This window comes from Emys orbicularis, chromosome 14, assembly GCF_028017835.1.
Source record: "Emys orbicularis isolate rEmyOrb1 chromosome 14, rEmyOrb1.hap1, whole genome shotgun sequence".
Taxonomy (NCBI): domain Eukaryota; kingdom Metazoa; phylum Chordata; order Testudines; family Emydidae; genus Emys; species Emys orbicularis.
This window is the reverse complement of record NC_088696.1, coordinates 38,589,819-38,602,231: the sequence shown is the minus strand read 5'-3', so window position 1 is coordinate 38,602,231 and position 12,413 is coordinate 38,589,819. Positions and strand designations below refer to the sequence as shown.

At 48.3% G+C, this 12,413-nt stretch overlaps 1 protein-coding gene across 1 annotated transcript in view; it reads left to right on the top strand.

Annotated features, from left to right (window-relative positions):
- Positions 1-5,768, top strand: part of LOC135888906 (diacylglycerol O-acyltransferase 1-like) — a 39,711-nt gene extending 33,943 nt beyond the window's left edge. Inside the window, 4 exon segments of the mRNA XM_065416700.1 lie at positions 865-930; positions 2,713-2,800; positions 4,116-4,178; positions 5,180-5,768. Of these exon segments, the coding sequence (XP_065272772.1) occupies positions 865-930; positions 2,713-2,800; positions 4,116-4,178; positions 5,180-5,347 (385 nt within the window). The 3' untranslated portion in view covers positions 5,348-5,768.
- Positions 5,769-12,413: the final 6,645 nt, after the last annotated feature.

Below are 12,413 nucleotides of genomic sequence, written 5' to 3'. Positions count from 1 at the left end.
GCACTGGCTGGTGCTCTGGTGGCCCCGGGCAACTGGCCCTGGGGACTGCCTGAGCAGCAGCCAGTGCGGCTGGCCCCGGTGACTGCCTGAGCAGCAGCCGGTGCGGCTGGCCCCGGTGACTGCCTGAGCAGCAGCCGGTGCGGCTGGCCCCGGTGACTGCCTGAGCAGCAGTCCTGGGAGCAGCAGCTGGCCCTGGGGCTCCCCTCCCTAGCGGCCGCTGGAGCAGTGGCTAGGCCCCCGGGGCTCTCCCTCCAGCGGCGGCCGGAGCAGCACCCTCTTCCCCCCTCCCCCCCCAACATTCAATCATGGGTATTTATGGTATAAGTCACAGACAGGTCAAGGGCTGTGATTTTTTGTTTCTTGCCTGTGACCTGTCCATGATTTTTACTAAAAATACCTGTGATTAAATCATAGCCTTAATCATGTGTCATCGTTAAATGTGAAATAATTGGCTCCCACATTCTAGATCTGGTAAAAATGATGGGCTTACCACTGGAGGGATATATGCATGCAAATCAACTGCAGAGTAGTTACATGTGTGAGTAAGTGGATTTAACTGTACAGTACTCCAGGGTGCACTTGATTTTTTTTAAACCCTTCTACTGTAAATAGCAAGCACTGCATTTAAATGAAGTAAATAGCAACTCCCGGGGTTGCGTTACAGAGAATACCAAAGCCCTTATCCTGAGGTTATTTCAGTAGTGCTATGGAAAATGCAGTTGTAATCAGCAGATTGACTGAGCTGCATTTTGATTTTTGGTGAACCAAAATTGGTGCTGAAAAATGTGTGTCTGGTAGAATGGGTGTATGCCCTTCCTTCTGTGCTATACAAAGACGTCCCTTCTGCTTGTTCTGTTCTTGTAGGAATGCAGACTCCGTCTTACAGTTCTGGTCCAGATGGAATATCCCTGCCCACAAGTGGCTAGACAGGTACAAAAATGAGTTCTGCATTTTTCAGTTAAGATTCAGTTTCATTTAGGAGATGAAATATTGCTGCTGGGAATCAATAATAATAATAATAACTGATTTTCTTTGTGAAGGATTAAATCACCATGAATGGGTCTATTTGCCTGCTGTATCACATCAGTAGTTTTGCTGGCTTGAAATTTAACTCTGAGGCATTGCAATTAAGCCTTGACATTTAGGCATAATTAATGGGTGAGCTTTACATTTCAGGTGGTTGTGGAGGAATAGCAGGGTGGTGGAGGAAATGTAATAGTTTTGTTAAGTTCAATGCTTTAAAATAACTGTAAGAATCTAGCGTGTGCTGCTGAGAATGGGATCTTCAGGAATAATACAGCAACCCCATAGACCCCTGTCCCCTCTGCAATTGCAGGGGGTTCTGATCTGTGCAGTTCCAGTTGTGGGGGATGCAATTTGGGAACCTCCTCCTCATCAGGGAATGTGGAACCCTTTTGCATCACAGACCTCTGCTCCATGAGGCTTCACCCCAATGTGTAGATGGTCAGGGATGGGCCAGGGAACGTGCAGTATGGTGGGTCTGCCATTCTCAGTCACTTTCCCTATGCACATGGGGTATGTTGGTGTCTGCAGTAGCAGGTTGGGAGAAAGGATTCCTTAGCACTGAGATTCCCCAGCATGCAGCCCAACTATCCCAGCTGTACACTGGCTCTTATCTGGTTCTACATCTCAAACAAATAGAGTCTGTGTCTATTCAATGTCCATTGAAACTGGTAGCTCTTCTAGTGCCTTCTGGTACAGGTTGAAAAGGCTGAACAGGTGATTATGTGTTCCAGCCTAAAAGCCTCTCTAACTTTGGAAGGATAAATAGTGACCTGTTAGTCCACTGGGAACCCGTAATATTTGGGGCCTTTGCTAAAGTGACTCCTGCTCCCAGCGAAGCCAGTGCTACTCCATTCCCACGTTACCTGGGCATGACCTGACAGAGTTCCTTGTCATGATAGTCCTGTGCTGCCTAAGTCACGGTAGCAGGGTAACCAGTCTGAAGAGCTTGTGAGCTTTCTAACCCCGACCGTGCAGAGAATCATACACCCTGACCTCCTTAACGCTGCCCACCACCAATGTACTGTGCAAGAAGCAGGACCACTCTTCTAGGTAAAAGCTATTGCCAAGATTTTCAAAAAGGGGGTTCTAAGGTCATATTTAGGCAGCGAAATAAGTGGCCTGATTTTGATTCAGCTGACTTCAATGGCAATTACTGGTGCTCCGCACTTTTGAAAATCAAACCAGGCCACTCCTTTTCAATACCTTAAATATGAACTTGGAAGCAACGTGAATAGCCCATTTTTGAAAATCTTGGCCTCTTCGTGTAATTATATTTTTGATGCATGTTCATTAAAACATATGGAGGAACCAGTAAGCTACTAAGATCTGTGTGGAAGCTCACAGAACGCAGGAGAACCTATGGAGGTTGCAACTTACCTTCCTAGCAACATACCAGCAACAGCCAGTTCAGTGCAGTTACCCTTCTCCCTAGCTCCTTCTGTCACTGCGTAGGGCTAAAGGGCAGGAAACTAATGAATAGTGCTTTTGTAAGACAGAATAGTTTTCCTGTGGGCCAAACTCTGCACTTATTTACTGGTGTAAATCTGGAGTATCTCCACTGACTTCAGTGGAGTTACTCTGGTATAAGATACATATCTAGCTCTGTCGGACTAATACGGATATTAATGGCTGACTGCACCAGGAAACAACGTAAGTAACTCTTTTCCTTTTGGCTTGTGTCCATAGACATGTATACAGGCCCTTGCTGCATCACGGCTATGACAAGTGGCAGGCCCGAATGACAGTATTCCTACTCTCTGCATGTTTCTATGAGGTAGGTCACAACAGCGCCAATCTGGGCTGTGTGTCCTGGGTACACTAGCTGAGAAGCATTTAGCATATGGGACTAAATGTACTGGCGATGTCAATGGCCGTGTAAGTTAGACAGAAAATGGGTTGAAGTGCCAAAGTAGGCTAAGCTTCACCAGTCTGGAATCCACCAGGTGTGCACAAGGAGTCTCATTCCACTTAGTCAGACAGTGACCCAGGGCCTCGTAAGGGGTGTGGCTATAAAATGGGGTGTGGTCAGTTAAAAAGAGGGCATGGCCGGGGGAAAGTGCTACTGAGGCAGGTTAGCAGGTGTAGACATGCCAACTTCCCAGCCTAGAAAATTTTCTGGAAAAATTAACTCCTTGAATATGGGACTCTTTCCCACTGACAAATGCGTCACTAGTAACTGATGATCCACACAGTGCTAAGGGTGCACAGGTTTCTTTGAAGGTCTGTGCCGCTTTCCTCGTTCCCAGTTTTCTCCAGGGCTATCCCTCATTTCAGAGCTGAACGCTAGCACTGGGGCCCTGGGGAATTCCATTGTTTTAATATTTCATAACAAAGGTTCTGAGTCACTCTCTATCCTGCACTGTCACTGTGAGTCCAGTTCTGAAGAGCCTGCTCGGGTATCTGCTCCTGTGGACTCATGCAGCCTTGGGGATAGTAGAACAACCCTATTCCTGCAGACGGTGGGTGGCTACATGACCTGTTACATAACCCACCTGTCACAGCCTCTTTTGCTTCCATGACCAGGGTGCAGCATAGGTGCAGTTACTGCTGCCCTAGACACCAGAAACACCTGCTTTAGGACTGTCAGAGATTGTCATGGGGGAACTAGGCACAAGGCTGACAGGACCCTGGCCAGAGACAGCCCAGCACCTGTGCAAGCCATACTGCTGCTGCTGCATGCAGGGACGGGGCCAGAGGGCTACGGAGACTTCCCTGTGTATACTCTTGGTTCTTGGCAGTTAGCTGCCCGATTGACTGTGCTTTAGAACTAGACAGAGCACGTGAGCTCAGGCTGATGCCAGCAATGCTGGCTGTCATGTGCCCCACCCTGGTCCCTCTGGTCAGTGTACTAGGCTGGTAGTTCTTTACGAGCTATGCATCTCAGAAGGCTTGCTTTCCCCTTCTTCTCTCCTTTGAATATGAAGGGAATTTATCAACATCATTCCTTCCTCAGGAAAAAGTCCTATTGAAGTCATGTCAGGATCAGGCCCTTCACACTCACATATCCACTGCTTATTATAGTAAAGAGCAGAGTCTTGTAGTCTCATTCAGGGCAGTGCACCTCAGAGCCTTGCTTTTGTCTTTTTCAGTATCTAATTGCCATCCCACTGAAGATGTTCCGGTTTTGGATGTTTTTTGCTATGGCAGCCCAGGTATGCTAAGATGGAAACTCTGCCAGTGAATGTAAATCTAACGGGGAGTGGTTACCAAGCTCTTTGTACTGTTGCTGCTAACTAGCGAGGATCTTTATAATTAAGGCATGAAGCTTTTTAGTTTAAACCACGAGTAAAAGCTTTGCCAAGCCCAGGGTTTCTAGTGAGCATTGGGCAGGCATAGTTCACGCTGGGGAGCTACATTACAAAATGTTTTTGAGCTGTCGCTTTCTGACATGCAGTAAAGATGCTAAAAAAAACGGTACCCCAGTTTTATTTTTATGGCAAAAAATGCCAAACATCAGACGTCTTGGCTTATAAACCCGTCACAGAGAAATTTTTCCTTGTTCTTTGGTTTCTTTGGTATAATGTTTAGAGCCATTGGCAATCTGGGAAGAAATGTGCCAAATTCTGCAGTAATTTAACCCTGAACAGTTTATAAAATCTTTTTAAGCCAACAAGAAAAAACCTTATTGTGGTCTTGTAACCAGCTCAGTAAAAGTCGCTCAGGCCACCTGTTCTACACTTTAGCTCCACCTGGTTTTAAAACCTGTTGAATTTTGAGGGTTAATTTCCTCAGTGTAACAATCGCTCTTTTGCTATGATGGTTTGTGTGGTGCAGAATTTGTTCCCCCCCTGAAATCTTCTTATTTAATCTCTCCCTGCCTTTAAAAACCATCTTCAAGCCCTTCTGTTCCAACAGTGACTTTTAGTTTGACATCTGTTGGCTCTCTGTATAGGACCTTTCCTTCTCCTTGTGACTGTTTAGTTGTTAAGTATTAGCAGGTGGTCTCTTTAATGATTTTTTTAAATTGTTTTATTATTCTGTGCACAGGCCCAGGATACTTTGGCAAAGGGACGTGTTAGAAATAAAATGAGTCATTGTTATATAAAAGCAAATTCATTTTGAACCTAGTTAAGGGCACTTGCACCATTTAGAAAATGGTAGGAACTACTGGGAAGAATATTGTTAGTGACTTGGTGTTTGCTTCTCCCTACAGGTCCCACTGGCTTGTCTAATGAAAAGGCTTTTTGGTGGTAATTTTGGCAACATCTTCATGTGGATCAGTCTGGTCTTGGGTCCTCCCCTCATGATGCTCTTGTATTTTCATGACTATTACATCCAGCACCATCGGAAGGATTCAAGCTGGAGACTGTTTTTTTTCTAATCGACCCCAGTCCTAGTTCCCTTGTGCTCTCTGTCTGTCTGTCTTTATGTACGACAGAGGCACCCAGACTTGGCTCAAATTAGAACCACAGATTGAAGCCACCCTTTTCTTTAATATGGAAGGGGTGGCCCGGGCCTGCAATGCTCCATCTGGCCACTAGGAGATAGAGAATTGCATGCTGGTCTCCCCTGCATATTGAAGACGAGTGAGCGCAGAGCTGTGTGGGCCACATGTATTTGTTTACTTTGGCCACCTCTGATCCCTTTGTTTCTTCAATAGAAAGTTGATCTTTGGCTCCTGCAGGACTGACTTTAAAGAAACCTGCACAAGGTCCCTGAAAAGTCTGGTAACAGCCCTGGAGATAAATATACATTGTAGTAGATGCTCTTTATTCATATTAAAGTCCTGCTGTTTATGCTAACATCGTGCCTGGGAAATGCATTTAAGAATCAGGTAAAACCTAATACTGTTTCCTCACTTTTTTCATCCAATGATTTAAATGGGAGAGTTGAATTAATGAGGAGATAATGTCAATTGAACAGAAGGTTGTCACCGGAGAATGGGCTCCCGCAGCTAGATAAATGCGAAGGTGAAGCCAAGACATTTCTGTTCGCAGCAGGAGACGTTGAAGGTTTATTAAAATCATTCTCTTTCTTTTATCCCAAGTGACTGCTATATAGTAGGTATCATTATTTTGGGCCTAGCTCTGCCACCCTTACTTGTATTGAACACTTCCCTTGCTCCTCAAGTAGTCCCAGTAAACTCCAGGGGACTGCTTGCAGAATGCTATTCTACTCCCTGGAATTAAGGGTGGCAGCTCCAAGCCCTTTGTATGCAGTAGTGGAGTGGCAATTGCTAATGGATGACTAACTGCTTTCTGACTGCCCTGAATGCATCACATCTTCCTAAGGTGTGGGTTTCACCCTTCCCTTGCAGGACAGAGAGCTGCCTTCTGTCTCCAGACCTGTGTGGGGAGGGAACGGGGGGGGGGGGGGAGGGGGAGGGGGTGGAACTTGCATCACACCCCCCATCCCCGTGACCAACCCAACTGAGGCTCCAAGTACAGTATTCTCGAGACAAAGAAGTTGTGTGTTGCTATTTGGAGGCAGTGAAGTGGTTGGAGCTAGAAAACGGCCATTTGGCAGGGAAGTAGCCCCGAGGCTAGCGAGGTGCCTTGCCAAATTCAAAGGGATTCTCCCCAGAACACTGCAAGTGAGGAGGCTTTGAGGATCAGATTTCACACATGATCAGTAGATTGTTTTACCAATAGGCATGTAACAAGGATCACCTGATGTACTAAAGGGAGTTAGCTTTCACAGCGCACACAACAGTAACCAGTAGGTGGCCAAAGGATCCCTGTTCAGGAAAGCACTTAAGCCCTTGCTGAACTTTACAACTTGGGCTTAAGTACTTTCCTGAAGGAGGCAAAGCTGTTCTGAACCTGCCTGGCCTCATTCTTTGTCTCTCTTGCTGCACCATATAGTGAGGCCAACATTTTCATACGTGGGTATCTACAGTTAGGCACCTGATTCCAGGTTTGTTTATTACTGTCATTCTTTGTATTACCGTAGTGCCTAGGCGTTCCAGGTGCAGACCAAGACCCCCTGGGGCTGGGTACTGTACAAGCAGCACAAAAAGACAGCCCAGCTGTAAGGAGTTGACAGTCTACGGCAAGAGTCAATAGATGGGTACAGATAGGGGAGCACAAGGAAACGGAGAGACAGGATTCAGCATGATGGACAGGGGTCTCAGCACAACAGCAGGCTACATTAGCCTACATAGGTACCTGTAGCGGGGCAGTAACCCTGCTACTGCCCTGGAGGGCTTAAAACAGCCCTGCAAGAGGGCTGTGGTGGGAAACCAGTAAGCCTGGGCTGATTGGGGAAGCAGCCACAGCTGGGCCACGCCCCAATCAGGCCGCAGCTGGCCCGATAAAGGGGCTGCTAGGCTGGAACTCAGCCAGTCTCTCTCTCTAGATGCTGAGAGGGATGGGCCTGGCTGCTGGGAGCTGAGCAGGGTACCTAGAGTGGAATAGGGCTGGGGAAGGCCAGAGGAGCTGGGGAGCTCTGGCCTGGAAACCCCTCCAGGCTGCAGGCCTTGTTAAAGGCCCAGAAGGGTACTGGGGTTGCAGAGGGCAGCCCAAGGGTAGGCAGAGGCAGCAGATCCAAACCCCCCTTGCCAATGATGAATGGCTTTTACACTGCAGTCCACCCCAGTGAGCGGGGGCTAGATGATGACTGGCCGTAGCCAAGACTGAGGTGAGGTGGGGATAGCGGGTTGGGGGTTCCCTGGGGAGGGGAGACCCAGTGAGACAGCGGGTACTGCACGGAGCAGAACCCCGAGGTAAGGGGCACCGGGGTCCGGGAGGGACACCAGGGCCAGCGGCAAGCGAGACACCGGCCTGCAGAGGGCGCTCCTGAATGGAAAGAGCTAATTCCTTGGATGACCATCAGGAGGCGCCCTGCTACAGAACCTAAATCAGCAGCCTGATTTTCAAGCACCCATTGACAACAGTCAAATTCCTTAGATTAGATTTGCTTAGACTGTAAATTCTCTGGGACAGGGAGTAATAATATCAGAGTTACTCCAAATACACAGTGAAGGGAGAGGACAGTCAGGCCCAGTGTGCGCAGGACAGATGACATACAGGGAACGAGGCACTCAGTGAACAATGAGGATGAAGAGAATTTCTCGGAAAGCACTGATTGCAGCCAGTGGATTTATTTGTAACCAGTGTAACAATCAGTATGGTAATCCATTTTCCCCGAAGACGATCACTGAGTGGTGAGAAGTGACGGGGCTGGGGTGCTGCATGCAGCCTTCCTCTTTGCTTCTGTTTGAAGAAGTTATTTAAACAGAAATGTCTCGCCACTTCCTCGCTCCCTGGGCACTGTCCAACTGTGTCCGGGCCGGGGCCAGGAGTGTGCAGTAGCGACAGTACACGAGCGTTTAAGGAAAGCCCCTCTCGCCGTGCGAGCACACAAAGGCACAGTGCGGAGGCTGTGACCGTTGCCATCCTGTGCGTCACTGCAGTCGGAATGCTCTTTTAACACCAGGTTTCATAGGGAATCTAGAGGTATAAAAAGAACCATTCATGTCTTTCCGGCACTTCCATGGGGATGTTAAGATATACACGGGCTGACCTTCAGAGGGGCTGACCTCCAGCCGCTCTCATCGACTTCTGCACCTCAGAAAATCAGACCTAGAAAAGCACTCCTGACGGGGGCGGCTAAAAGCAGTTAAAGGCCAAGGAGGGCCCATTACTTATCCTGACCCCTCAGCTTCTGTAAGGGGGGGTTATGGGCTCCCGCTGCTCTTTCACTATCTCCATATTTACACTGATGATGATTTCAGCATAACTGGCAACATGTGGACGTTTCAGATGCATTCCATGTGAAAAATATTCTTGCTGCATGTATGGCCTTTTGGGACACCAGAGCTGCTGAAAATGTGGCTCCGTTACACACCCCCTCCCGGCTTTGACCAGCCTTTGTTCTCTGGCCGTTTTTCCCCTTCCTGTCCTCTTTTCTCATAGGAAAGGCAGAACTTGTAAGGCTGTTTCAGGGCGACACAGAACCCCTGCAGGCTAGGAGCAGTAGGCAAAAGAGCAGATGGGTTTTCCATCCAGGAAGGTTTTTAAAGATGGACTGTTGTGTCAATCAACTATCCTGAAATATATCTGCACTTGCTCCGAGTCATTGGCCGCTCCTGGCTGCACCACTTCTTCATTACAAGGTCACCCTATGTCACGAAGATGAATGTCATCATCTCAGCATGTGTGACATACTCCCGGTGTATGTTTTCTAGTAGGAGAAATGTGTCAATCAACAGGAACACACTGGGAAGTTTTTGAGGCCTTCCTGTCCTTGTACTCCCGTAAGCCCTGAGATAACGAGCATTCTCCACGGGGCTTCCATATCTGCCATTTCTCTCATTGTGCAGTCAGTGTATTCGGAGCAAAAATAAACCAATTCATCATGGGACTGGATGCTTCAGGCGACTGGTGGTGAGAGATGGAACCTTTCACACCTAAGACACAGTCCCCGGCAGTAGTAACTGAAAGCTGGTACCTTCTGGTGGTTGCTCAGTAGTCCACGTGGAATAAGGCTGTGGGCTCAATTTAGTTCATGGTGGAAACTTGTCCGCATCACAAAACCATCACCGCAGTCAGCACTAACCAACACCCGTGTTGGCAGATAGTAGAAGGGCTAAGGAATGGATGGGTAAAGAGGCAGCTGTCATCCCTACAGGCCAGGCCATGGGCTCCTGTGGGGGAATCTCCAGCGCCACTCTTTGTGTTGGACTTGGTCTGTGGCAGGAGGGCGTGAGTCTCCAAGGCCCTCAACCTGGCACATTTCATGAATGCTAAAAACAAACCCAAAGCCCCCGTCCATCACCCTTGAGCAAAGGACCCAAGTGACTGTATAACAACTCCGTTCACCTCCAGCAGCTGTTTACATTGTGGCTGGATTCAGAAAAAAACTCACTCTAAAGCTTTTCCTGTACAACTGTGGGCAGGAAATTCTTCTGGAAACTGCAGGGATCCTGGTACATTTGGCTGGCTGCATGAAAATCTTTGCCTGTTTGCATCTTAAATAAGGACATTTTAAGCAAGGAAGTTGCCAGTTCCTGGCTTGCCTGCAGGCCGAATACTTCCATCTGTAAAACTCACTGGAAGTCACTGAGCAGCATGAGAAACTGTGCTCATGGAGGCATTTCTGCAGGGCACCCTGCCGAGACTTCAGAACGAAGTCAGAAGGGGCTGTATCCGAGATCTGCCCTTAAAGGTCACCAGGAGCTATGTTTTTCGGTGATAAGGCCAGCAGTGAGGGGGATGTGATTTTAATCTAGAGATGCAAAGCAGCCTCACAGAGCCGATAATTGAAGAGGCAGGGCACCGATGTACAACTCTGCACAACGGGACAGAGTTCTGGGAAATAAGTAGAAACCAGTTTTTAAATGTCTCACTTTGTTTTGTTAATTTAATCAAGATTACCTGTCAAACGTGGTAAGTAAAACGGTCGCATTTATTTTGCCAGGTGGAAAACCAAATGAATGCATCTCAGCAGCCAATTGGAGACGGTCCTGTGTGTGCAATTTTTGCTGGATTCGTGGTTTTCCGGGATCAATAGATTTTTATTGGGTAGTTCCTACTTAATCATTAAATCTTCCCTGACACTCTGAATGAGCCCGAAACATGAAAGCGTAAGGGGACATTCAGCCAAGTAGATCAGTTGTTTGGATGAATGCTCTTAACCCCCTCAGTCTGAATAGAGAAGGCTTGGTGCCCTGGGTTGGCTTTCAGAACTGCAGCCTGTTCAATTCCAACTTCAGTAGGCTGAAAGGTGGAAGCAGGGCCACAGGCCTGTCTACATACAGGAGTTATGCTGGTTTCTATAAAGAGGGGTTTTAAATTGATTAATTCATAGGCTATGGCTTCACTGCCAAAAAGGTGTGTTTCTACCACAAGCTAGCTAACCCACATTAGTTGTCTCCCTTTAAGGGAAGAAGTACCCAGCCCCACCTGTGACTGATCAGCTCGCTGCCTCCTAGATGAAGCTGTGGGGCTAGGGGTCAGGTGATCCCCTAAGAGCACCTGTGTCTTATTAAGGCCAGTGAGCGCTCAGCTGAGCCAGAGAATTGCAGGGAGCAGATTGCTGGAGCAGAGGAAAGACTCTAGTTAGTAAGCGATCCCCAGGCAGATGACCCTGTGAGTGACAACTACAGGTGTGCCAGGGTCCGAGCAAGGACTGGAGGGGCTGGGAAAGGTGAGGGGAAAGTCTCTGGGCATTCAAGCCTACGTGGGGCAGAGGACCTGCTTTATTTGGGTATTTTGCTTGTGTGTTCAGTTTAACTAGTAAACTGTGGCCTGAGGCATGGCCTGACCCAAACTCTGGCACGGCAATGATCCTTCGGTTGCTGGTGAGGTTGCTTACGCGGCCCTGTACGTGAACCAGCTGCTCTGTGCTTTGCATCGGCCCTGCATGAGGAGCTGTCTCTGTCACAGCTCAGCTGCGAGACTAAAATGGCTCCGTTTAATGTGGTGGTCTGCAGACTCAACTGCTGCTCACGGAGACAACATCCTCTCCCTAACCTCAAGGCAGTCTCTCCAGTGACAAAGCAGCAAGCCACGTTCCCCGCCGGCTGAGCCAGCATAGAAGCAGCAGTGAGAGTTTCAAAGACGCATCTCCTGGGCCTTGTGAAATGCTGAGCTTCCCTTAAGGACATAGAGAGAGATGTTGCACCCTGATTCCACTCCACTAATAGAGACACTCCATACATGGAACAGTTTGGTAAACGCTTCCCCTCTAAACGAGCTTAGTGACAGATCCCCCAGAAGTATCCTGCACCGCACAGGCCTGCTCTGACAAGTGACTCTAGAAATGGCACCATGGGGCTCTGGGTTTATTGTCCATGGTTTCTGTAATAAATGTGCTGAGTTTAAAAGTAAGATTGCCAGCCCTGCCCACTGAGCCTAGCATGGCAGAGTCAAGCTGGGTTCTTTCCTTCTTGTGCATCATCACCACCAATAAAGATGCTGCCAGCCAAATTTTCTGCCCTTTGTTACATCCGTGCACCCCCACTGCCTTCGATAAGCAGGTTGGAATTTACTAAATCGCTCTGTGGGTGATGCATGAGATGGGATAGATTCCAGCTGAGTGACCGCTGCAGAGATGAAGTGCAGCAAATGCTTATTTTTGTAGCTGAATTGAGCAGAACTGACTCTGAGTTCACACAGGGAGGCAAGAAGGGGCCCCATTTTAAGGGTCCTTTCCCCCTGCTTTAAACCCACCAGTCAAGGCTCTGTTTTAAACACGCCATCCTTCCTGTTGGAGGACTGGGCAAAGGATTCACTTTGGAGCATCTCATTTCTGCGCTTTACTCTGCCAGGGCGCCTGCCGATGAATTACAGAAGAGACGCCCTTCGCCTCCAAGGTTGCTGTCAGGGTGGTGCCTCCGCAGCTCCCTGAGGCGTGAGAGCGGAAGCCAGCTTCTGATCTCCGTTCCCTCAGTGCAGTGTGAATTCAGAGTTCCTTCGGCCGGGTAATGGAGTGCACTCTGCAGT